Source organism: Elaeis guineensis, chromosome 9 (assembly GCF_000442705.2).
Source record: "Elaeis guineensis isolate ETL-2024a chromosome 9, EG11, whole genome shotgun sequence".
NCBI lineage: Eukaryota > Viridiplantae > Streptophyta > Magnoliopsida > Arecales > Arecaceae > Elaeis > Elaeis guineensis.
In genome coordinates this window covers 28,118,801-28,145,529 of record NC_026001.2, presented here as the reverse complement: position 1 = coordinate 28,145,529, position 26,729 = coordinate 28,118,801, and the positions used below count along the sequence as shown (strand labels likewise).

The window sequence follows — 26,729 nt, the reverse complement described above, 5'->3', positions numbered from 1 at the left end:
AGAAGTCCCATCATATCACCCTTATGATTGGCTTGTAGGATACTTATTCTTTCAATCTTTCATTTATACTAAAGCCAATTGTCTTTGTATTTTAAACCCATACAGTCAAGATGGTGATCAAATAGTTGCGTGGTAAGGCCTTAGTGAATGGGTCTGCTATATTGTTCTTAGTTTTAACTCGTTATAATCTAACATCTTATCTTTCGATAATCTCTAGAATGAAATGGAAGAGTTTGAGGATGTGTTTTGATTTATGATGAGATCTTGGTTCCTTAATTTGGATGACAGTACTAGTGTTGTCATAATAAAGAGGCATTGGTCCTTCAATCGTAGGAACAACTCCTAACTCTATGATGAACTTCTTCATCTAGACAGCTTCCTTAGCGGCTTCACTAGCAGCGATGTACTCTGTCTCAGTGGTTGAGTCAGTTACTGTCTGCTACTTTGAACTCTTCCAACTCACTGCTCCTTCATTCAGGATAAACATATATCCTAAAATTGACTTGCTATTATCTGGATCAGATTGAAAATTAAAATCTGTATATCCTTCTAGCTTCAACTATGATCTTCCATATATTAGAAAAATATCTTTAATTCTTCTCAGATACTTAAGAATATTTTTTACAGCTTTTCAATGATCCTCTCCTGGATCAGCCTGATATCTGCTAACTATGCATAATGCATAAGCCACATCAGGTCTGGTACATAGCATGGCATACATTATGGATCTCACTATCGAAACATAAGGGATAAAATTTATTCTTTCTCTTTCCTCTGGTGTCTTAGGATATATTTTCCTAGAGAAATATATGCCTTGACTTATGGACAAGTAACCTCTTTTACGTCCCTCCATGTTGAATCTTTTTAATACTAAGTCAATGTACCTAGATTGGGACAAGCCTAGCATCTTTTTAGATCTATCTCTATCGATCTTTATACCTAAAATATAGGATGCTTCACTCAAATCTTTTATGAAAAATTTATTAGATAGCCAAATTTTGACTGACTGAAGTATAGGGATATCATTCCCAATCAATAGTATGTCATCGACATGCAATACTAGAAAGACTAAGGCATTCCCACTAGCTTTCTTATATACATATGGTTCATTCATATTTTTTATGAAGTCAAACTCTTTGACTGTCATATTAAGTCAGATGTTCCAACTCTAAGATGCCTACTTTAATTCATAAATGAATCTTTTAAGCTTGCATACTTGATTAGCCTTCCACTGGAGACAAAATCTTCTGGCTGAGTCATATAGATCTCTTTCTCAAGGTTACCATTAAAGAAGACGGTCTTGATATCCATTTATCAGATTTCATAATCATAATATGCAGCTATAGCAAGTAAAATCCATATAGATTTCAACATAGTCACTGACAAAAAGGTTTCATTATAATCAATCCCTTGCTTTTGTGAAAAATCTTTTGCTACTAACCTAGCTTTGTAGGTTTCAATTTGACCATCTGCTCCAATCTTTTTTTTGAAGATCCACTTACACCCTATTAGGGTTACACCCTCAGGTGCATCAACCAATGTCCATATTTGGTTGGAATACATTGAGTCCATTTCAGATTTCATAGCATCTAGCCACTTGTCAGAGTCCTTACTCATGACAGCTTCTGAATAAGTCAATGGATCATCATCCTAAATGATATTAGTCTTATTATCATTCTCTATAATAAAATCATATCTTAAAAGTGCATGACGCACTCTATCTGACCTTCGGAGAGGAGGTGTATATCGTGGATGTATCTCATTACTAGGTACTTCTGGTTGAAAATTTTTCATAGATAATTCTGGAACACTTTGTAGGTCTTGAACTTTCTTAAGTTCAATATTCCTCCCACTATCTCCTTCTTAGATGAATTTCTTTTTCAAGAATGTGGCATGTCTACTAACAATTATCTTTTATTCAGTAGGGTGGTAGAAATAATATCCTTTAGTTTTTTTAGGATATCCTACAAATAAATATTTATCTGACCTTGCACTTAGTTTATGTCCAAAAATATTTTTGATATAAGCAGGACAGCCCTATATCTTAAGATATTCAAGACTAGGCTTCCTTCCATTCCATAATTCATATGGAGTGCTAGGATTAGACTTCGAAGGCACTCTGTTAAGAATATATACGATGGTTTCTAGGATATATCTTCAGAAAGATATTGAAAGATCAGCATAGCACATCATAGATCGTACCATCTCTATAAGAGTACGATTTCTCCTTTCTGTTACATCATTTAACTATGACGTATCAAGAGGTATCCATTTAGAGAGAATTTCTAATCCTTTAAAATGATCAAAAAATTTATCAGATAAATATTCACCACCTTGATCAGATCGAAGGACTTTAATATTTTTTTTAGTTTATTTTTTGATCATCTTTTGATATTCCTTAAACTTATCAAAAGGCTCAAATTTGTATTTCATGAGATACACATATCAATATCTTGATAAGTCATCTGTAAAAGTTATGAAATAGGAATATCTTTCTCTGGCTAAAGTTGTCATGGGCCCACATACATCTAAATGTACTAAGATCAATAACTCATTTGTCCTTTCTCCATATTCAGAAAATAGAGACTTGATCATTTTTCCCATGAGACAAGACTCACAGTCCCATATGATTCATAATTATAGGGTTCAAAGAATTTTTCTTTGTATAACTTGCTTATCCTTGACTCACCAATATGATCAAACCGACAATGTCAGAGAAATGACACATTTATGTCTTCTCTCTTTTTTTTCATATTTTCATGAATATGAAAAATTTTTTCATTAAGTGATAGAATTAGAAGACCATTGTCAAAATATCTATTGCCGAAGAATTCATTTGCATGAAATATGGAGCAACCATTGTCTATAAATTTTATTTCATATCCATATTATATCAAAAGAGGTACAGATATGATATTTCTCATAATCTTTGGCATGTAATAATAGTCTTCTAATTCTAGAGTTCTTCCCGACGGTAGCTCCAGTAGATAAATTCTCATAGCTTCAGCAGAGATTGATTCTCCACAGCACCGAAGAGCTTGAACTCATCTTTCTTCAGCCCTTTGATTCTCTGTAATCCCTGCAACAAATTGCAGATATGAAAATCACATACGGTATCCAATATCTTTGAATTACTTGCTGAAGAACTTAATAAAAATACAGTATGTATTATATACATACCTTTGTGTGCCATACTTGCATTTTCTTTCATCTTTGCAAGATAACTCTTGCAATTCTTCTTCCAATGTCCCATCTTGTTGCAGTGATAACAGGTAATATCTGCAGGGACATTCTTTACCTTCTTCTTGAAGGTGCTTCTTTTAGGATTCAGCTTTTTTTTTTCTTTGAACCCTTCCTGCCATATTTATTCTTGTCCACTATAAGAAGTAGACCTTTCTCTCCCTTTATATGATTTTCAGCTATGTTTAACATATTTAATAGCTCTGATAGGGATATATCCAATTTGTTCATGTGATAATTCACCATAAACTAGGAGGAGTCTGGGAGAGACTGGAGGATTAGGTTTTGATTGAGTTTTGCATCTACGTTGAAACCTAATTGACCTAATTTGATGATCAAGTCAATCATCTTCAGCACATAGTTTTGTACTAGAGTACCCTCAGTCATTCGAGCCTGAAATAACTGCTTAGATAATTTATATCTAGTAGTCTGGCTCTATTCTCCATATAACTCTTTTAAATTGAGCAGTATGGAGGATGTATTCAGATCCTGACGTTGTCTCTATAATTCATTACTCATAGAGGCCAACAATATGCACTTGACAGTTATGTTGTCATTTTACCACATCTTATATGTGGCCTTCTCCTCCTCTGAAGTATCTTCACCGAGTGGATCATGGTTAGGAGTATCCAGAATATAAGAACTTTTCTTGCACAAGTACTATGTGCAAGTTTCTCAATCAGTCAATGTAATTGAGATTAGTCAGCTTATTTGTATCAAAGATGCAACATAGTGAGAGTGAAGAAGCCATAATGCAGAGTTTAATCTACATGAATTAAGAATAATTAGATAAGTAGACTACTCATGGTGACATGTATAAGTAGATGAGGTCTTTTATTCTAGTTATTACTCTCATTATTTTATCATATACCATAGTCCTCTTTATGGTAGATGAGAAACTCTAAACTGGTCTCTTAGTAGGATTGGGATCCTTATTCCTCAAAGAAGTCTTGTAGATAGCACAACAAACTCCAATGAGTTCAAAGATAGAAAAATTTATCTAATTGCATTCTTTTGCAACTCTCAACGTAACCTACCTCTAAAATATTTATAGTCTTGTGGATAGTACAATAAACTATAATATTTTAGTTAAGTTAGATCTTTCATTTCCATACAACCATATCTGAAAATAGTATTGCTCTTATGGATAGCACAACAAAGCACTAAAAAATCAAATATGCCATAAGTATTCTTAATGCACCAAGATATTATCATATCAGTCCCCATGGTAAGCTTTGTAGATAGCACAACAAACTTACTGTGGTTCTTGAAATAATAATCATCTTAGCATGAAGGAAGGCATTAGTAGCATTATAAATATTAAGCAAATCAAATTCAAGATTCGGACTAACCCAATTGGTCAGAAAAGTATTAAGATTGGTGGGGGTCCCTCCGTTGCTTTCTTTAGACACCAACAAGTTGGTCAGGTCAGTCAACGAAATCAATTAGCTAATCACCGCAGTTGAAGCACTCCTTAAACACCAATCGATTAATCGATTCAAGAATTGGTTAGCTACTGATTCTCAATACTATGACTTAATATGATTTTTATAAGGACGTTAATGGTCTCATGTGCATCCTAATTATGAAGATTCAAAATTCAACTTGCATATAATCTAAATCCATGATCATATCATATATGCTTCAATTCATATCAAATTATATAATCATCACATGATTATGGACATAGCATAAATTATAACATGCTTCAATAAGACATTATCAGCATGCAAGCATATAATAGAACCAACAAGGTCGGCTCTGATACCACTATAAGGTTCAATAAGCACAGCAGAAGTATAAATTTTAAAAATTTTTCATAATGAATTTCAAATTACCAAACCCTAATCCATGACTTCCTTGATGATTAACAATCATATACACAAATATTCATAACTTTATGGAAGGTATAGAAGAATATTTATATTGCGTAAATCCAAAATTTTGATAGAGCTTCTACTCGGGGTCCAAGTGTTTGCCCTCCAATGGTGATCCACATAGGAATTGGCTCAAAGATCACTCCTTTTGAACCCGATTGTCGGACACAAGTTAACCCTGATTTGATCGGTTTGGTCCAACTACTACTTGAACCTGACTTGGACCACTTTTTGACTTCTAAGCAACTTGGCTAGACCTCTTAAGACCTTTTAGAGTATTCTCTTAAACCTATTTAGGCTTAGATTAGGCTAGATAGATTTGTCCTAAGAGAACTAGGGGTGTAAGAGAGAGGAGGAGAGAATTCTTGTCTTAATCAAGATAAGATGGGATGTAGGAATTGAATGATTTTCTCTCGGTGCCACTTCCTATTTATAATTACTAAGAGGGCATGAGAAGCATCCTCCGATGATTTTCAAGCACCTAAAGAAAATGTTTATCACACCAAAAATCTTATTAGATAAGAACTCTTGGGAATAAAACACCAGTCCACTCTTTTCCTGGTGCATGTGCTCTCACAGAAGGATGCATATGACATCCTGATTTAAATTAAAAAATCCTCATATTTTGCCATGTGGCAAGAGACTTCTTTCTAATTTAAATCAACAAAAGAAACCCCTTAAAAGGTTTCTTGTTTCTCCGTTAAAAATAGAAACTGCAGGCATTTCTTCAGAAGACTTACGCAAGCACGGTTGGCTTCCTTCCTTCTTTCACGCCATATCTTGCTATCACATTCCTTAAAATATGTGCATGCCTGTTATCTGGAAAGATAAGCTTCCAAATAAGTTAGAATCACATCTTAGAAGGACTTCATGAGCCCCTCCATGCTAAGAAAAAATCAGCGATATATTTGTACGCCAAGTTAGGTAAGAGTCATTCTTACTTTGGACTCTATTAAATAGACACCTCCTTGATCCATGTGGCCCCATTTGATGGCTGTCCATAATAGTGGTGAACCCAAAATAATTTTTAATTAAATTGGTTCATAATCTGAATCAGGTTCGAACCGATATTGATCAAAATAAGAGCTAGGATTAGTCACATATGCTAGCATGCTTACTGGCTAATCAATTGGATTAATTGGTCCAATTAATCTTATCAAATCAGCTTTTTGATCTATTTTTTTATATGTGTGACCCTTTGGGTTCAACATCTAGTCAGCAGTAGATCCAGATGCATGTTGACCGAATTAGATTAGACTCCATCTAATCAATTTAGGTCAAACCCATGTCAACCCAAGTTGTCAAATTAGAACTCTTTCTAATTGACTCATGAATTAATCACTTTAATTCATGAATATCCACAAGATATGATTGACGTCTAACAATATATCATACCTATCCAGAAGATGTAAAATTTAATAGAAATACCAAATATACCATTTAGTGGTAAGTTATCGTGCAATTCAGTTCTTCGATCATCCTGCATCTCGAATATGTTTATAAGTATGGAATCATGTCAAACTCAATACATATTCTTATTGATTCTCCATCAATCAATGATAACTCTAATGAAGGATTAGAATCCCTATCTAACCTTCATTTTTCTTTGGCCACAGTCTTCCTGAGTTATCTAAAGATGAGAATACATAGAATGTCATTTCCTCTTATTTGGAGTGATCGATTCTTTGTTGATCTACTCACAACCTTCATACATACTCTACCATATCTAGAACACCCCATTCATAACTTTATGTCATGATTGAATATGAATCAAAATATGAGTTCATGTGCATAGAGTTTCATGATGGTCTCAGGTCTAAGGACCACTTGCACAACTCCTACGTAGAGAATAATCTTTTAACATGCATGTAAGGCTCCATAAGATATTCTCTATCGGTGGATTAATTCAGTGAACTCATTCCTTAATGAACACTCACATCCTTGTATTAGTGTCTCCAAACAAATGGCTTATGAGATCAGCCATCCTCTCCATCGAGCATATATAGGATGTGTCAGTCTTTTCGGAATATTGATCCCCAACTCAATATTTCTACGATCAGAAGTATTTAAAAATTAAGATTTTAAAATTTTAGATCTCACAGGCATGACCTATTCATGTCCTCTAGAATCATTATCCTAATCTTTGGAGTTTATCATAATCTTTAACATAAAAGATGCAATTGAAATGATGAATCACAATGTCTCATTTTATTCATATCAAAATAATTATCATTACATGAGTTGAAAGAATATACAGATAAGTCCCAACACATCACCCTTATGATTGGCTTGTAGGGTACTTATTCTTTCAGCTCCTTATATTAGATATGAGTCAAGCCAAAGCAGGGAGCCAAATCCCACTCCTTGTATTAGATACAAGTTGAGCTAAAGTTTGCTCCTCGTATTAGATATAAGTTGATTTGAAGCCCACTCCCCGTACCAGACATGAGTCGAACCGAACCTGCTCCTTGTATTAGATACAAGTCGAGCTAAAGCCCACTCCCTATACCAAATAAGAGTTGAGTTGAAGCCCGTTCCTCATTCCAAGTATGAGTCGAGCAAAGCCCACTCCTCATACCCGACATCAGTCAAGTTGACTCTCTTGTTTGTATTAGATATGAGTCGAGTCGAAGTCCACTCCTCATACTAGGTAGAGTCGAGTCGAAGCCTACTCCTCGTACTAGGTATGAGTCGAATTGAAGCCTGCTCCTCATACCAGATATAAATCGAGCTAAAGTCGCTCTTTGTATCAGGTATGAGTCCAGTCGAAGCCCATTGTTGCTGCCAAATATGAGTCAAGCCAAAGTCCACTCCTCATATCAGACACGAGTCGGGCTAAAGCCGCTTCTCATATTAGATATAAGTCGAGCACGAAGTTCACTCTTGGTGCCAGAAACAAATCAACCCAAAGCTCGCTCCTCATACCAGATATGCGTCTAGTTGAAGCTATTCCTTATAAAGATATAAATCAAGTTGAAACCACTCCTCATATTAGATACGAGTCGAGCTGAAGCCCACTCCTCGTACCATATGTGAGTTGAGCTGAAGCCCACTCCATGTATCAGAAGCAAGAAGAATAGAATCCAAACCCCATCCACTCAAGAAGGAGACACATCAAATAATAACTAGTGAGAGAGGGGCAAAAGTCCAAGCATACTATAATTACTTCAAGTTTGAGGTTACTCCTAAAAGCAACTCAACCTCATCAGCCACATCCATATCTAAACTCCCAATGAGTCAATTCTCAATTTTGCTAAGCATGTGCCATACCAACATCACCATATCTCGGAGTGACAATCACCATCATCGGGTATGATCAGCAATCCTTCCACTAGAGAAGAAGCCAAAGAAGATAACACGGTGAAGACGACAACACGATGATAGGCTTTACTTCACAGTGTTGGGGTTGTAGCGGCTACCATAGGGGGGCAGGCATTCATTCCTCAGGTGAAAGTACTACTAGTTGAGGCGACGTTAGAGGGGGCCACCAACGATGATGAAGACATTAATCCCTCCCACCTGGAGGTGGCAGAGAAGTCCCAAACCAGTGGCATGGTGGGCCCTCGACTTTCACACCCTAAGTGCCATCTCATCGATAAACTTGAAGCCCGCATAAAGTATTTTGACCAGTTGGAGAAGTTCACCAACCCCAAGGTTGAGCTCTATGAAGAGATCGAGTGATCCTCGCTAGTGACCTCGAGCTCTATTTGGATCTCATGGCTCTTGACACCAACTCCTCCATTATCAATCTCCTCAGCCACAACAACACCGACACCGCATCAATGTTGTTGGCCCCCTTAAGGACCTCATAGATGAGTAAGTCCTCAAGAACAACGACGAGCCTACTCGCAAACTCATCAACACTCTCATCAGGACAATATCCTCGAGCTCCTCATCTGAAACCTTGGGCATCTCTCTAATGGGGCTGCCACCATCTATGACATCCTTGCCACCATCAAGAACATGATCGAGGTCAAGTCCATGGTTGCCAAGCTCAGTGGCATGCTTGGTGATCCGAATGAAGACAATGGGGTAATGGAAGTTGTGATGGGCTTCACACCTCAGATCCTAAATGGGTTAGGTCCATGCCATGCGTGAATCATACATTTATGTATTAATGGATGGCTCTAATTGGATAAGATACAGCTTTCTCTATGTGCTCAGAATACTATCACCTGCCTATTCATTGCACCCGACTTCAAATACGGGCATTACAAAAGAAATAAGATATAAATACCAATAAAATTATTTTCAATAATGCTCGGAATGTTTGATTATAAAATAGATCAATAAGCTATCAGACTACTTCCTTTGTGCAAGTTGGAGAACATGATTTGGGCTCATCAGTGGGGGGAATATGATATGACATGAAATCAACTCATCCATCATGAATAGACATATGATAAAAAAAGATTTGAATTCAAATAAAAAAGGAGGTTACGATAGTCCCTTAGTTTTGGCCTCCAAATCATGATGGATCCATGCTGCTTCGCCTATATAAATAGGGCCAAAGAGATACATAAAAAAGAGCTCCAAAATAGAGAAAATCCCATAGCTCAAAGATCTCACGGTGAGATGCTCTCAAGCCGTCCCCCATTATTCTGCTTCTCTTTCTTGTAGATCCATAGGCCTATGAACAGCCGAGATAAAGATTGAAATCGAGGTGAAGGGGGTGAAGTGAAAGCCAAAGCCAATGCTAAGTTGAGAAGCTCAAAAGCCGAGTTTCTGAAGGTCGAGTTTTCAAAAGCTGAGCTCCAAAGATCAGAACTCTCGAAGATTGAGCTCTTAAAGATCGATCCTAAGGGTAATTTGAGAAGGTCAAAATGAAAAGGTCAAGATAAAAGCTGACCAAAACTAGGCTAATTAGGATAATATAATATTTTATACTGCTCTATTATATTTTCTTTTTACTTGTTATTCTTCCAAAATTCAATTTGACTTAAGTATCAGAGGGCTCGATTGGAGTCAATCCGACAAGTTTTTCACTTCTTTGTTGTGTATACAGATTCATAACCCTCCAAAGAAGATCAGTGCTTTATCTTCCATCATCATGGGTCGAGCAGATCGATCAGTGCCCTCCAAAGTATTATAGATGGGCCTAATTTTGGCAGCAACAGGAAGAATATCTCCTTCTCATCAGACTCTTGGGCAAGTGATGTTCCTCTTGAAAACATTTTCACATCATTGTTCACTAGCTGCAGAGACTAAACATCTTTGTGGTTGACTTAACTTTGTTCAAGACACAGACGAGCAATTAAGTAGCAGAGGATGGAAAGAACTAAACGCTAAAACTAATGATATTCGCCAGGCACCAATAAAAAAAGAAGACGTCGAATGGAAGTGGAACCACACAGAAGTTTTCTGTGTTAGAAGCAATTATGCTTTCATCATTCATGGAGGGATTATACCAGCCCTTCGCGGGAGCCCCTAGAAAACACTAGTGCCGGAAAAACTCAAAGGTCTTTAGCTGGTTGGTCTTTCACAATAGGATTCTAACTGCAGAAAACATGAAGAAGAGAGGGTGGAAATCACTGTCGGATTATCCTCTATATGGTTGTATAGGGGAAACAACCGACCACTTACTACTATAATGTTCATACGCTCAATAGGTGTGGCAACTTTGGAAATCAAAGATTGATAACTCCCCCCTCCCAGGACCCTGCACAACCTATGGACCATCTTGAGCAAACAAACAGCAAATAACCTTTCAAGGACTACATTAGTTGGTTTAATAATAGTGGCTGGGTCGTCTAGATGGAGAGAAACAACAGAGTACTCCGCTTTGAAGAAGCTAATCCGGATGACGACTGATGGTTGACAAATGACAAAAGAAGGCCATCTGAAGTTCCAAACTGCATTCTTTTTTAAGCAATACCAATCATACGAAGCGCACACAACTCATCATGATCACTATCTTGAGCTTTCAAGTACTGCCCCTCTAAGCTTCTCAAAAGAAAAAAAAAAAAAAAAAAAAACAGCAGAAGTAGACAAACGTATTTGAAAAAGTAAACTTTCAGTAAGTAAACACGACTAATATCAGAAATGACGACAAAAGAGGCCTACATTTAAACAAAGTGAGAGATCAGTTATTATTTTATATCCCTATCCCGTATCGTGGAAGTACCAAAGAAAGGATCCTTGGAAGCAAAAAAGAGAAGCATCCAGACTATTGTTGCCCAAATTATCATCATGATAAACCCTCAATTAGAAGTGCAAGTCCCAGGAACAAGAGTTTCTCACATTCTCATGTTGCCGCCAGGGCATAGGATGGTGCCCACCATTGAGCAGTCAACAGGCAGCATGCAGTATGCTCCAAAACTGGCAGCAGCACCACCACGGCTGCAAGATACAGAATAGATATCGCAGTTCAAACTGTCCAACCAAAGAGCTGAAAAAGAGCATGGCCTAAATGTCAGGCACCTTCAAATGGCACCATGCATCGTGACTAACACCTCCCTAAAAGGGCCCGTTTGAATGGTTGGGCCCAAAATCCCATAGAATTTCTGGATTGGGCCACTATAACAATCAAAAGTATTGAATTGTACGTTGAGTTAGGTTTATAGAGAAATTCTTTATACACCGCTTGCAGTGTGGAAAATCTAATGTGGAGCACACCATCTCACTCGATTGGATCATGTAGCTACCGCTTTTCAATATGCATTTAATACCCGCAATTCCACTTTTTCGTTTGAAATTTTGAATGATGAAAATATTCTTCTCCTTCTAAAAAAATTATGACATCCTGTGCCAATATTATGACAGATTGCATTGAAATTATGACTTGCTGCATAGGATATCATAAATTTTCCATCGGATGTTAATTTTGATAGGGGTATTTTCGTCATTTAAAAATTTCATAAATTTTTCAATGTCGAAAATATCCTTTCCTCTTTATGACATCCTGTGCAGCAAGTCAAAATTGCAATGCAGGATGTCGTAATTTTTTTATAAGGGGAGATATTTTCGTCATTCAAAATTTCAAACGAAAAAATGGAACTATAGGCATTTGATGTACGTCGGAAAGCGGTGGCTATGTGGCCCAATTGGACAAGACGGTGCGCTCTACGTTGGATTTTCTACACCACAGGTGGTGTACAAAGAATTTTGCTAGATCTATAATTACATATATTTAGGATCACTTTTTAAGTGAGCTGGCCCGAATCTCATAAGGAGGAAAAAAAAAAATCTTAGCGGATCATTATTTTCTCCATATGGGATTCAAGCTAGTTGACTCAAAAGGTGGTCCTGGATACCTGTAAATATCGGCCTATAATCCATGCTTTTGATGTTTGAGCTATGAATCTCATAGGATTTGAGACCAACCATCCAAACATGCCCTAAAATGGCCAGAAACTCTTTGATTGGTGTTCCAGGAACCAGATCAAATAATCTACTTGAAGGATGGACCCTGGAAATGTATCAGCTTATGGTCCAGATCAAAAGGTTGCTAAGGTTGCTCTCCTCTCTCTTTTCTACAACAGATATAGCATTCATATCCCCTGCAATGAAAGTAGAGAATCCTAGACCTAAAACTTGAGCCATTTCACTCTATGGGGCAACTTGATCATCCACCCCTGTGCTTGCATACACACCACAAAACACCCGAACCAAAGAAGATAATTTAGTAACTAAAAACACAAATCACAAACTTAGAGACAGAAACAGCAGTAACCATCCCAAGTTGGGGTTCTGAAGAGCTAGAATCCTGCCAGTGTCACCTTCCTCGAGAATGATACTAAATTTCCAATCATCACCAATTGATCTGAGAATAAACAAACAGATTCCCCAGTAAAATGAGTCTCAAGCAAAATAACTATATTAGGATTATGGGCCTTATACCACACAATATCAGAATACTACCTTTAATATGCACCAGTAACTTCACCTCCCTAACATTTCATATATAAGTTGGTATATCTAGCCATGCTCTTTGAGACCCTTCCTCATTTCTTCTATCATCTCTCCTTGTCCCTTACTCCCAATGTATATTCGTTTGCCCTCCTTTTCACTTCTACTTTGTTTTTCCTTTGTTTTTGTAGGGAAAAGAAAGCTAGATGCACACAAGAAGCAATTAAGGCAACTCATCACTTCCTAGCCACCCTCAACAAAGATTTCAACTTTCAATATTTTTCTCACCTCTATGTTCTCATCTTCCCAAAAGTGCGAAGCAAATTTAGGATTTTAAAGAGAAACCTTGTTCCATTTCAGCTACCAATTTTTTTACCTTGCTCTCTATTTAGATTACTCATGGAGAAAAGAAAAGGCCAAAAAAGGAAAAGAGAAAAGGATGGTCATCCCTTGTTTCGGGGTGAAAATAAAGGAAAGACCTAACGAGTCAGTGAATAGAAGGGAAACTATTAACAATTAATTTACCGTTATATTCTTTCACTATGTGCTATTGTACATTTTCAAAATTAGTTGTAGTAAAAAAATATAGCAATTCCACATATACAGCAATTATTCACTTATCTACATAATTTTATACAAACCAAACAAAAATTCAAAATATATAAGAAGAGGTTTACGAACCATCTACAAACTTGTAATATGTGAGTTCCATCATCAGACAAAAAAGGAATAAAAAAGAAGATACAAGAAAACAACCAAAATATCCATGCCAAAGCATCTAATGAAAACAATCACAAAGTTGGTTGTGATGTTAAAACCAGGAAATGGCATTTAAAGAGAATCAACCATAACTAGGATTAATTCCACAACCTTAAAAATGAGACTATAATATCCACATCAAGCCATCAAAATATCCAAAAGAATTAAGAGATGTAAAAAATCAATGCTCTATCAACTACAAAACAAATGAATCAAAGATCTTATGAACCATATATTAGTTGTTAGGAAAATACCTTGTGAATGTCAACCGGCAAACCAAAGAATGCCCTTTAAAATTCTTTCAGCATATTTATGAGGATGGTGTAAGCCATGTAATGTGTGTAGATCAAGTCCTTTTTTTCACTAAATCAGCACAAACTTCACCTTTTGAACAAATACGTGCTTGCTCAATTGCCTTCTTTATAACTTCATATTCTCAGACTTTCATCAAATCTTGGATCATATTCTCAGACTTTAATTAAATCTTGGACCATATATTTCCTGCCTTTTGATTGTATTGCAGATAAAAAAGTGCATCAGATTCTCCTTCAAAGTAAATTGCTGGTTAAGTAGTGTCATTTGTCGCATTATCAGATCCTCCAGAATAACTTCACTTTGAGAAATCATACAATCAACATTATTAATGTTGTCAGGAGATTTACACTTTCTGAACCCATCAGCATGCTTTCTTCTCTTCAGTTTCAACAAGAGATCCTGTTGCCTACCTTACAAGTAGTTGCAACAACTTGTCATGGTTGGTGTTCGGTGTAGTCATCCACATTGTATTCCAGTTTTTGCTAGTGATATGAAAAAAGCAACAAATTATACACATAAATAACATAATTTAGATTATGGTAAGAAAAGAAAACACTGTTGATGCTTTCTAAACTTCATGCTTGGCATCCCACATCTTCGTACAAACTCCATTCAGAGCCTTCATGTTAAAGCTCGCAGTATATGCTAAAGTTGTTTTAATAGTCCTAAGATGAAATTTAATGTATATATTTTCAAGCTCAAAAATATTCATGGAATATGCTTAATTATTACAAATCCATGTTTATCTATTACATCTGTACCCATTAAACAATCAACAATCTCCCAGGATCAATATGAAATAAAATAATATTAAAACATCTTAAAATCATAATTTAACAATCCATAAACCTTAAACTAACTTTAAAAATATAAAATATATTAAAAGAAAACCAAATCCAGTGAACTGGTACCAAATTAGTACACTTCTGCATACTGAGTGTCGGTATAGTTTGGTATCATACTTGACTGGTAGGGTCCCCGATTCCAAGATTGGGAGTATTGAAGGATATCCCTAAACACAACTATCCTTAGAGCATAAAAAAGAATCCGAAATCATCAATCATAATCTGTGATTATTCTCGTCTCCAGTTCTTCTCCAAACTCAACACTTTAATAGGACTCTAGGTCATACATCACTTTGGTTGCAAGGTTCATTTTCCACGTCAAAGGGAGGATTGTATTTTGCTTTCATATATGATACAAACAGAATGATCACGTAAAGCATGGCTACAAGCTGATAAACCCATCAAGCCTTATCCCAAATATTCAGGCACTAGCAGAATGATCATATGTGAAAAGTATATCCAGATATTACCAAATAAAAATATTAAATGGACTACAAGCTCATCTGCTATTCACCAATAAAACAATACTTTATGCTATGTAAACATGGGTTGTAACACTAGTCTGAACATATCATTGTGCATGACAATGAACTTCTTCAAGGCCAAAAAATGGCATTCATGAGGGCTTCAAAATTTGTTGTAACAGTAAATTCAAGCAGCCTTCCCAGCTTTAATAGAGCCAAAGAGCTTAGAGATCTCACCATGCTTACGGATGTGGTGAGGGCATTTAAAAAGTAAATCTTGAGCCTCAGAATATCTACCTTCCTGGAAGAAGGACTTGAAGACATGTAAATAGGCAGTAGCTGATGGGTAGTCGTTCACTGTCAATGCTTTCAGAAAATCTCTGGCATCTTCAATTGTCCCATATTTGGCTATATAGGGAGGAAAAGGATCTGCAAAAGGAGGAAACTTATGGCTCTTCATCGTATTGAGAAGCTTCAATGCCTCTTCAAGCATTCTGACACTCAGTAGCTCTTGAATCAAATACTTATAAGTCGCTTGCCAAGCCTTATACGGGCACTCTCCACCATTTCAACAACCAAAGTGTAGGCACCATCTGCCCTTCTCTTACTACACAAACCTTTCACCAAGACATCCAGAACATCAGCATCTGCTTCACAATTCTTCTCAATCATCTTTGCCAATAACTCTAAGGCCTTATTCACCTCACCGGCCGAACAATGCCCTTGAATCAAAACTGTCCAGGTCTTCAGGTCAGGAATGCAGCCACCTGCTTCCATCTCATCCAAAACCTTGCAAGCGTCATCCAATCTCTTAGCCTTACAGAGACCATAGACCAACTGGCTATAAGTGATGTTATCTGGTTCATAACCTGCAAGCTTCATCTTTTTCAAGATCTCATCAGCTTCATCAAACTTCCCAATGCTGGTCAGTGACCTATGAATCCCATCATAGACGACCTTGGACAGCGAATACCCAGCAGCCTCATACTTCCTCACAACTCTAAAAACCAACTCGAGATCCGGCATTCCACTCAGTGCAATCTGCCTCAGAAGCATGCCGCAGTCCTGAATCGCTGGCTTGTAGGGGCCATCCATCATGAATTCATAAAGCTCCACTGCTTCCCTCATCATTTTCGTCTTCTGGAACCGCCTTGAGAGCTTTATATACGTGTCGATATCCATCTCGTGCCCCTCTCCTTTCATCTCCTGAACCAAGCTCCAGAATTCTCCAATGAAATCACCCTGTCCGAGTACACGAGCCATAGCATTGTATGCCACCGACCCATGCTTATACCCTGGCCTCTGCCCCACCCACCGGAAAAAAGCCAGCACCTTTGACGGGCAATCTCGCAATTCTTGAAGGACCTTCGCGACCATGATCTCTGACAACGATAAATCCAGGTCCTGCAACTTCTTCTCCGCCGCCTCGTTCCATTCCTCGGCGTCCAGAATAATTTTGACGGCGGAATCTATGGCGGTATCAGAGGCGGCCTTGGCCATGGTTCGGGAATAGAACTGGGTTAACGCCGACGACTCGGCGGCCATCTTATGCTTCTTGAAGTTGGCAAGGAGGGTAACGTAGGTGCTGCGGTCGATGGTGTGGCCGGCGTGGTCCATGGACTTGAGGAACGCCCAGAAATCCTTGACGGAGTCCTTGTGGCCGAGGATGCGGAGCATGAGATTGTAGGTGGGGTGGGCGGGCTTGAAGCCATACTGGGAGGTGATGCAATTGAAGAAGGACAAGGCCTTTTGGGGCTTTTTGTCGAGCTTCTTGAGGACATAAAGGATGGATTCTTCGGTGGGGGGCGAAGTGGGGTGCGAGAGATCGGAGTCTTGAGAGATGGCGGTGGAGAAGGGGCGGGCTTTGGGGGTGGAGAGAAGGAGGGAGTAGAGGAGGGGACGGAGGCGGGAGGAGGAGGGTAGCATCGTTTTTGCGAGCATGCGTCAGTGTTCGAGCCGGGAAAGAGAAGAAACAGAAGGGAGGTTTTCGCTAGGGTTTGGAAATGCGGGACTTGGAAAATGAGTTGGTAGCGGATCCGACTTGAAGCTGATTGGGCTCTGGTGTTAGACACTGGTCCAAGCGTTGCCTTCAACAGTCAGCTCCTTGGTCCTTGATCGTGCTCCTGTAAGAATAATGATAAAAATTGCTTTTGACCTCCAAATGCAAGGAGATCGTTTATATGATACGAACAGATGACATCTACGTCACAATGAAACAGGCTTATTATTGCTTCAGATTCAATATTTGCATTGATTCTCTTTCACGCTTTGAGGATAGACTAGATTCCTATGTGCCAGCCCTAAGGGCTTAGATGATCTCATACCCGCTTGTTGCAGATGATTATTTTCTAGTGGGCTGAGAGTCTGTCCGAAATGCTATTATCTTCAGAAAGATTTTGGAGTATTATGTGATCTTCCGATAAAAGATGAATCTTCTTAAATTAGTAGTGTACTTCAATCTGAAGACCAAGACTCAACATAGGTAGATGATTAGGAAGGTGTGTCAGAGCAAAGCAGGGGTGCAGCTTGTGTGTCTTCGTGATAGGTTGGAGATTGGAGGGTTGAGTGTTCTGGAGTAGAGTCGTCGATCCGAGAGTATCTTGAGGGCTGATAGATCAGAACACTATCCATGATAAGTAAAGTTACACTTGTGAGATTGGTGCTTAACTCTATAACTATCTTTTTATTGTTCCATACCATCTTGCTGAGGACTTCTCTTGTGAAACTTGAGCAGATCTTTCAGAGATTCATATGGGTTTGCACCATTAGGTGGTGGGGTGCATCTCCTAGCATGAGATATTGTTTGTTGCTGATGGGGGCCTTGGTATTTAGTTTTTGTTGGTTAAGCATGATGCGTTGGTGGCCCAACATGTTATGAGATTTCTTCTTTAATTTGATAATTTATGGAGTATGATGATGCGGACCAAGTATGGATTGTGGACCTTTAGTGCTAACATCAGGGCTAATCGACATAGCTCCAGACTTGATGGCTTGTGTCAGGTGGCTGGTTGGTGATAGGTAGACAGTAAATCTAGTTTGCAACCCATATATTGCTGATCTTCTATTGAACTAATGACCGACATTTGTGAGTATAGTGATTGGAGACTTGATGTGGGTGTGTAACCTATTTTGGCCTAAAGAGAGAGGTTGGATTGTTAAGTTGGTGACTTATCTGTTTGGTAACCTGTTGATGGAGAGGTTGTTGCCTCAGCCGATTTCTATTCATGAGGGCTAGGATGTCATGGTTTAGAGATCTTCCTATACTTTGAGGTGGTGGCTGGGGACATCTATGTCCTATACCTTGTAGGTTGGTCTTAAAAATAATTACTAAGATGAATTTGTAAGTTATATACCTTCATAAATGTTTTAAGTCCTTGTAGGATGGGAGGCATCCTAGACGTCCCATCTCGTTCCTATGAGAAAATGAAATCAATAAAAAGTCAAGACTCTAAAATCCATCTATAGGGAAAAAGAAGAAAGAAAAAAAGGAAAGAAAGAAAAAAGAAAGAAAGAAAAAAAAGATGAAGAAAAGAAAAATATTAAAGAAAAGAAGAAGAAGAAAAGGAAAGGGAGAGAAAAAGTAAGAAGGGAAGGAAAGAAGGAAGAAAGAAAAGAAAAATAAGAAGAAAAGGAAAAGGAAGTGATAAGAAGAAGAAAAGAAAAAGAAATGAAAGAAAGGAAGGTGGAAGGAAAAAAGAAAGGATGGACAAAAAGAAAAAAGAAAAGGATGAAAGTAATAAAGAAATAAAGGGAGAGAGGAGGATATCTATGGAGATGAATGATTGGAACCAATGTCAAAATGAGATAGAATAATGGGGCATCCCATTCTATACAAAAATTGGAATATTTCCTTCCCATAGAATTTAAAGCCTTGACCTTCATAATCACAAGCTGCTTATTTTCAATGTACTAATTCTTCAACAATGCTGTTTAGTTTTAAGACCTAACTTATCAGTAAACTTTAGTAGAAAGATGAGACTACTATGACTTACCTTCATAGTTTCACAGGCTACTATGTTGACTAGCTTTTGACTTTGAGAAATCAAATATAAGATGAGCTAAAATTGAAGAAGAAATATAGGAGAACTTGATCCGTTGGATGGTTTTGGGTTTATATCATGATGCGCTAAAGGTTGATGCATTTGAAGTCCCCAATGTGATTGAATGTATTGGAGAACAGGAGGATGGCATCCTACATATGGATGTTAAGAGTGACCCTTGAGCATAGCCTTAATTTTGGCCTAATGGCATGGTTTCTTAATGAGTGACTAGGAGGTTGTTGGGAATAGTGTTCCAAAGTCAATCGTCAGCCTGTTGACGGTTGTGCTCATTTTTATATTTGTACATGAATTATAAATTAATAAAAATTATTTTGATATTTTTCATCACAAAATGTTTCATCTTCTAATGAACTCCTATGTTGTGGTGAAGTCTTTAGGACTATTTAGACTCGACAAAGGAGAATTTGTCGTTTAGTCCTTAAATCTGTTCGTGACCAAATGATATGTTGTTACCAAGGACGACAATATTTATCAAGTATAGGTCGTTGTGTGCCATATAGGTTGGTTGTCCTCTTAAACAATGAGTGTGGAGACACTGGTATGGCATATAGGTGAGATGTAAGGGTACATTTGTACTGAATGTGACCGACTCCAGAGCTATTTCTGCTATCAAGATTTGCTCCGATGGAATATGGATATAAATATCCCTCCGACCTGAGACCGCCACGGTGACTTGCAAGCAACTCACTACACTTAGGCACTGGACTACCTGAATTTTTAATTTAGTGATGGAAGGCTGCTGGGTGTAGTCAAGTACTTGACTTGTCGGTGAGTGTGTCAAGATGGGATTGACCACTCCAGTTTAGGAGCTGTGTACAGTCGTGTTTCAATTTAGCAAAACCTTGGCCAGGATAGTCCTTATGAGGAGTCACAGGACTGTTTGAGTTGAGCACGATACGGATGATCTGATCAGGGTTGACAGTTTAACTCTGAGTCGTCCTAAATACAGGGGTCAAAAGGATGAATTATACAGTAACCATATTCATGTAGGTTCTGAGTGTTGCGATTGTGACTCTTCGACCTATCCGAATGTCGGGTACCATTGCTAGATGGTCACTTCGATTAGTACAGAAATTGGTTCCTGTGCTACCGGCTTAGGGTCGAACCTGCGGGGTCACACATATTAGAGGTTCCTATCTGATCTGATGGCTGATGTAGAATCCTACATGGTTGGGACTCAGTGATCGAGAATCAGGATTCTCTGATCATGAGTTCCATATATTATGGGTATCGGGGTCAAGAGTCCCACTGGTTGGGACTTTTCAATCAGGTTTACATATCGATGAATTCTGATGCTTGATTGCCCATCAGATTTGGACTCAGTATTTATGAGAGGTTTAATTAGTGATTTGATCGCTAATTAACTCAATTTGATTGAGTAATTATTTTTGGATCAAGTTCAATTGAATTGGATTCAGTTGGGTTTGACCCGATTAGGTTAAGAGTTGACCTAATCATCGAGATGGTTTGGTCCCTGATTTGATCAGGGGTAGGGCTTAATCAATTCCTGATTTGATTAGGATTTTATTGAGCCTAATTAAGCTTAATTTAGTTATATTTAAATTAGTCTAATTGGACCTAACTTATTTGGTTCAATTAGGTTGGTTTAAATAATTAAACCACCTTGACCCAATCTCCATGCGCCACCTCACTTCCATTACACCCATTTGAATTCATGAGAAGAAACTTCTCATGAATTATTTTCTCACGCCAAGCCCTCTCCACGCCCCACTTTAATGTGCCAAATGAATGGATAAAGATGATTGGTTGGCCATTCAAATTCAAAATAAAGTTTGAATTTGAATGGGCAATCAATCTTTGCACCTTATCCCTTTTTTTACGTTCCATTTATTACATGAGAAAAGGTTTCTCATGAAATCACTCCATGCATAATTTAAGCCACGCCTCACACCTTTAGTGGATAAGGGATGAGTTGGTGTCCATTTGAATTCAAAATTTGATTTGAATTCAAATGTGCAATTACTCATCTTTATCCTTTTTTTGGATAAGACTTTTGACGTTGTTATAAAAGGAGGAGAAGAGTGGGGCGTGCAAGAAGAAAATTTTTGAAGAAAAATTCTGGGGTGTGAGAAGTCTTGTGCATGAGAAGGAAGTCTATATCCTTCTAAGAGAAAAAGAAAGAAAAGAAAGAAAAGTGGGTGCAAGATTTTCGGTGAGTTTCCTAGAGTTTTAGCCTGGGGTTCGGGAAGTAAGAAAGTGAGCTATGAGTGTCGTGAGCCCACAAAATCTCAGGAAGATCTTCAACATCCTCTCAAGCACATCTGTTGACGATCCGGAGCATCCGAAGAATCGACAGATATCGATCGAAGGAGTTCGATCAGCATCGACCGTCAAAAGAGCTCTACAACGAGCTAGCACTCGTGAGGAGTCGATCAGACCGAGAGCTTCGTGTGGACGATCCGTAGAGGCCAGACACACTGTGTGGCTGCATCGCGATGATCAGACTCTCCCAACGGTGATCAGATTGTGGCGATCTACTATCCGCACAAAGGTATTATATTCTGAACACATTACAATAAAGTGTTTTTGTTCAAATTCGAATTTTAAATTTAAAAGCATGCATGCTATATATCATATTTAGATCCTAGTGTAATATAAATTCATATTAATTAATTAGATTAATTAATATTTTTTCACTGTAAAATCATAATTTTAAAAATTTTTAAAATTACCATTTTACCCCTGCACTGAATTTTCCACAAATGGTATCAGAGCGGGTTCTTAGATATGATATATATATTTGCATGCGTAGATTAAGTTGTAATCTAAAAGTTTAAATTTAAAATTTGAAATTTAAAATTTAAAATTTGAATTTTGAAAGTTGTTCGAAATTTAAAATTCAAAAATTTGAAATTCAAAATTTAAAATTTGAATTTTAAAATTTGAAATTCAAAATTCAAAATTTAAAAATTTGAAATTCAAAATTTAAAATTTGAAATTTAATTGAAATTTCAAATTTAAAATTCAAAATTTAAAATTCAAAGTTTGAAATTCAAAAATTTAAAATTTATTTGAAATTTGAAATTCAAAATTTAAAATTTGAAATTTGAAATTTTGAAATTGGTATATTTAGATATACTTGATCCAAGTAGCAAGTAATCGAATTGGGTTGGTTGCCATGGCCGTCCGATCATAGGAGAAAAGCAGGGTTTAAAGGCCCTCTCCTCCTATTCGATGGGGTCTCCTATGGCAGTAGGGGTGCTGCTGTAATTATATCCCATACAGATGAAGCAGCGAAAGGAATTAATTGTAAATGTTCAATTGTAAAATTTATCATGAATATGTTAGATTAGATCTAAAAGAATATTCATGATTTATTATGATTGAGTTATTTTCTGTTATGTAATTAGCAATAGGATTGCTATTTATGAAATATGCTGATCCATTTGTGAAATGAGTCAACATATTTGGTGAACAGAAAATAAAATCTTTCAAATTTGAAAATTATTTTCGAAATGCCAAATCCTGACCCATCAGTCCAAATACTTAATTAAAAAAATTAAGTGTTGTCTAGTAGGTCTAGAATTATAAATTAAGACCTGAGACAATTGCATAAACTTGTGGGTCAATGGGTTAGATGGATTAGGTCCATAATTGGGTTAGACCTAAGGTTAGCTTAAAGAAATAGATTAAATTAGAGTAATTGGTCAAATCTAATCAAAAGTTGAATTAGATTAGGTCAAGGATACTCTAGACTCAACTTCAATAGTTGTAGTTGAATGGGTCCATGTCTTTAACTAGACTAAGATGGACTTAATTCATGGCTACGCGGTGGAACCCTATTTAATAAGTTGAGCAAATTAAAACTAATGAACCGGTTGGTGTCTAAGATAAGTTTAGCATTTTGACCAGTGATTTTTAAGCGGGAGCTACTCGCAGTGATTCGATCTCTGACGAGTTAATGGCTTATCCCCACCACTGATCTCACTTATCTGGCCAACTTGGTGAATTAAGTTTTGATTAGATCACTTGGTGATTAGGGCTCACCCATGTCATTAGGTAAATCAGTTTGACTGATTTAGGTGCTCCTAATGCCAGCTTTAATTAAATCTTTTTTTAATCTGACTTGGTGAAGTCAGTAGGAGGATTGAAATTGGCTAGATATTTTCTTCTCATCTATCCTTTAATAAAATTCTCAAAAATTATTAGGTCCCTAAGAATGATTAAGTTATATTGATAACTAAATCATAGCCTCCCATTAGGTGAGTGATAATGAGTCCATTAGTTTAATAATCATTGGAGGCCCAAAGGCTTGGTGCTTATTGACTAATGGAATTATCATTCATAATATGATAATTTGGTTTGAGTCTTTCTGATGGTGATCAGGTTGGCCGGTCAAAGTTGGGCCTGATCATTTATTGGTCCGATTCACCAAATCAAATCATGTTAATGGTTGGACCTAACCAGATCTTTTTAGTGGAGGCCAAAGCCTACTGATTAGGTTCTAGGGTAAAATCAATTACTAGAAGTTGTTTAGAGAAACAACTGGTTATGAACCTACCCATAGATGCACATGGGTTGACCAACCAAAGTTGGGCTCGTGTGTAGTCTGTGTGGATTCTAGTACCCATTAAGAAATTAAAGTAATTCCTCGAATTGGAGGTTGAGGCTATCAATTCGTAAAAATACTGGGAGAAACTTTAGACTAAAGTCCAAGTCTTTAGTATTAATAATTTATGTACTAATTGAGGTTTGGTTTTCCTTTATGCAGCTATGGCCACTACCTTGTCGCTCCGGTCATTATTAGATAATGACAAGCTCATAGGACCTAATTTCGATAGCTGGTATCGAAAATTAAAAATCGTCCTTGAGCATGAACGGATCCTTTATGTAGTAACAGATCCTGCACTTGAGGAGCCAGCCCCGAACGCTCGAGGAACGGTTTGAGACACTTACCAGAAGTGGCTCAATGATCGCACCACCGTTCGGTGCATTATGCTGGCGGCAATGAATGATGAGTTCAGCCGCAGGTTCGAGAATGCCCAACCACAGGAGATGCTTCAAATGTTGAACGACTCCTTTGGCACGCCTGATGATGTTGAAAGGCACAAAACTAATTATGCTATTTTCAATGCTCGGATGAGGGATGGAGCCTCAGTCACTGATCATGTACTGTACATGATCGAAATGATTGAGCGCCTAAGTAAACTGGGCTTTCCCTTGCACGAACAGCTCGGTAAGGATGCGATCCTTAATTCATTACCCAAGTCCTTCCTCCCCTTCCTTACTCACTTTCGGATGACAAAGCCTGCAATGATCTACCACGGCTTGTTGGGGTTGCTGCAGAACTTTGAGAAGGATCACTAGCTCCATAAGGAGTCGGTGAATGTTGTGGGAGGGTCTTCTTTTGATCGTTGACGCTTTAAGAAAGGGAAGAAGAAGAACAAGAAGAAGAAGAATAAGAAGATGCAACTGCATGCTGGGATGTCTGCACAGGGTCAGACCAAGAAGTGCAAGCCCGACCAGAGCCAGACGGAGTGCTTCTTTTGCAAGAAGCAGGGGCACTGAAAGAGAAACTGTCCTCTATACATTGCCTCCCTGGATCCGAACAGGCCGAAGAAAAAGCAAGTTACTTATATGATAACACCTTGCAACTTTTCCATTTGTGATACTACTGCCTGGGTATTGGATACCAGAAGCCCTTATCATATTTGTAATTCGATGCAGGGTCTGAGGTCAGTAGGAGATTTGATGAAGGTGATAGATTCCTGAACGTTGGAGATGGAAGCAAAGTTCCAGTTCTAGCATTAGGAATCATGAACCTTGTAATCAATTCTCGAAATATAATTCTGAGTGAATGTCACTATTATCCAAGCTTTTTATTAAATATTATTTCTGTAGGCCTTTTGGCCATGAACGGTTATCAATTTTTAATAAAAGAAAATATTTGTAATATCATTTTGAATGGTGTTACAATGTTTATTGGACAACTTAATAATAGAATTTACTTTCTATCACAACCTGTTGATGTGGTTCAAACCTCCGGTAAACATCCTAGAATAGATAATGTGTCAGAAGTCTACCTTTGGCACTGTAGGCTAGGTCATATCAATAAGAACAGGATAAACAGGTTGGCTTAAGAAGGAATTCTTGAAGTAGGTGATTGTGAATCACTTCCAACCTGTGAGTCCTGTCTTCTTGGTAAAATGACCAAATCATCTTTTACTGGAAAAGGTGAGCGAGCCAGTGAACTCTTGGGTTTGGTACATTCTGATGTATGTGGACCCATGAGCTCAAGTACAAGAGGTGGATATTTCTCCTTCATAACCTTCACAGACGATCTATCGAGGTATGAGTATGTCTATTTAATGAAGCATAAATCGGAGTCGTTTGAAATGTTCAAACTATTCCGAAATGAGGTAGAAAAATAAACTGAAAAGTGTATTAAAACTCTTCGATCTGATCGAGGAGGTGAATACCTTTCTAATGATTTTCTGACATATCTTGGGGAGAATGAGATTCTCTCTCAGTGGACTCCTCCTGGAACACCACAACATAATGGTGTATCTGAAAAGAGAAATCGGACCTTGTTGGATATGGTTCGATCCATGATGGGGTTTGCTGGTCTGCCGATCTTCCTCTGGGGATATGCGCTCGAATCGGCTTGTTACCTTCTAAATAGAGTTCTGAGTAAGTCTGTAACCAAAATGCTATATGAGATATGGATAGGATGTAAGCCAGTACTCTCGCACCTTAGGATTTGGGGGTGTCCGACTTATGTTAAACGTTTAATTATGGACGAGCTTGGACCTAGGTCTGACAAGTGTAATTTTATAGGGTACCCAAAAGAGACCAAAGGGTATTACTTCTACCTAGCTGATGAACAAAAAGTATTTGTCAGTCTTAAGGCAATCTTTTTGGAAAAGGAGTTCCTTGGTGAAAGGACTGTTGCCTCTAAGATCGAACTTGATTAAGTTCGACAGGTGGAAAAACCGACATAAGTTGCTGAATCTGAACCGAATTTGGTTAGATCAGATCCGGAGCTCATTGTTCAAGCACCCATAAGGCGATCTGGTAGAGTACCACGTCAACCGGATAGATACTATAGTTTCTTGGTCCGGGACGGCGATCCTATCGAACTTGATGAAAATGATGAGGATCTGATCACCTACATGGATGCAATGTAGAGATCCGACTCTGAGAAATGGTTGGAGGCCATGAAATTCGAAATGAAGTCCATGAAGGTCAACGATGTGTGGACATTAGTTGACCCACCCGAAGGAGTAAAACCCATAGGGTGTAAGTGGGTCTTCAAAAGGAAGAGAGGTGCAGATGAAAATGTGAAAACCTATAAAGCCC

At 37.8% G+C, this 26,729-nt stretch overlaps 1 protein-coding gene across 1 annotated transcript; it reads right to left on the bottom strand.

Annotated features, from left to right (window-relative positions):
* Nucleotides 1–14,492: 14,492 nt before the first annotated feature.
* On the bottom strand, nucleotides 14,493–17,528 carry LOC105051245 (pentatricopeptide repeat-containing protein At3g48250, chloroplastic). Its single transcript, XM_010931592.4, is given in 2 exon segments — nucleotides 14,493–15,891; nucleotides 15,894–17,528. Coding segments are annotated over 2 exon segments (1,752 nt in total). The 5' UTR covers nucleotides 17,290–17,528; the 3' UTR covers nucleotides 14,493–15,535.
* Between the last annotated feature and the right edge of the window lie 9,201 nt (nucleotides 17,529–26,729).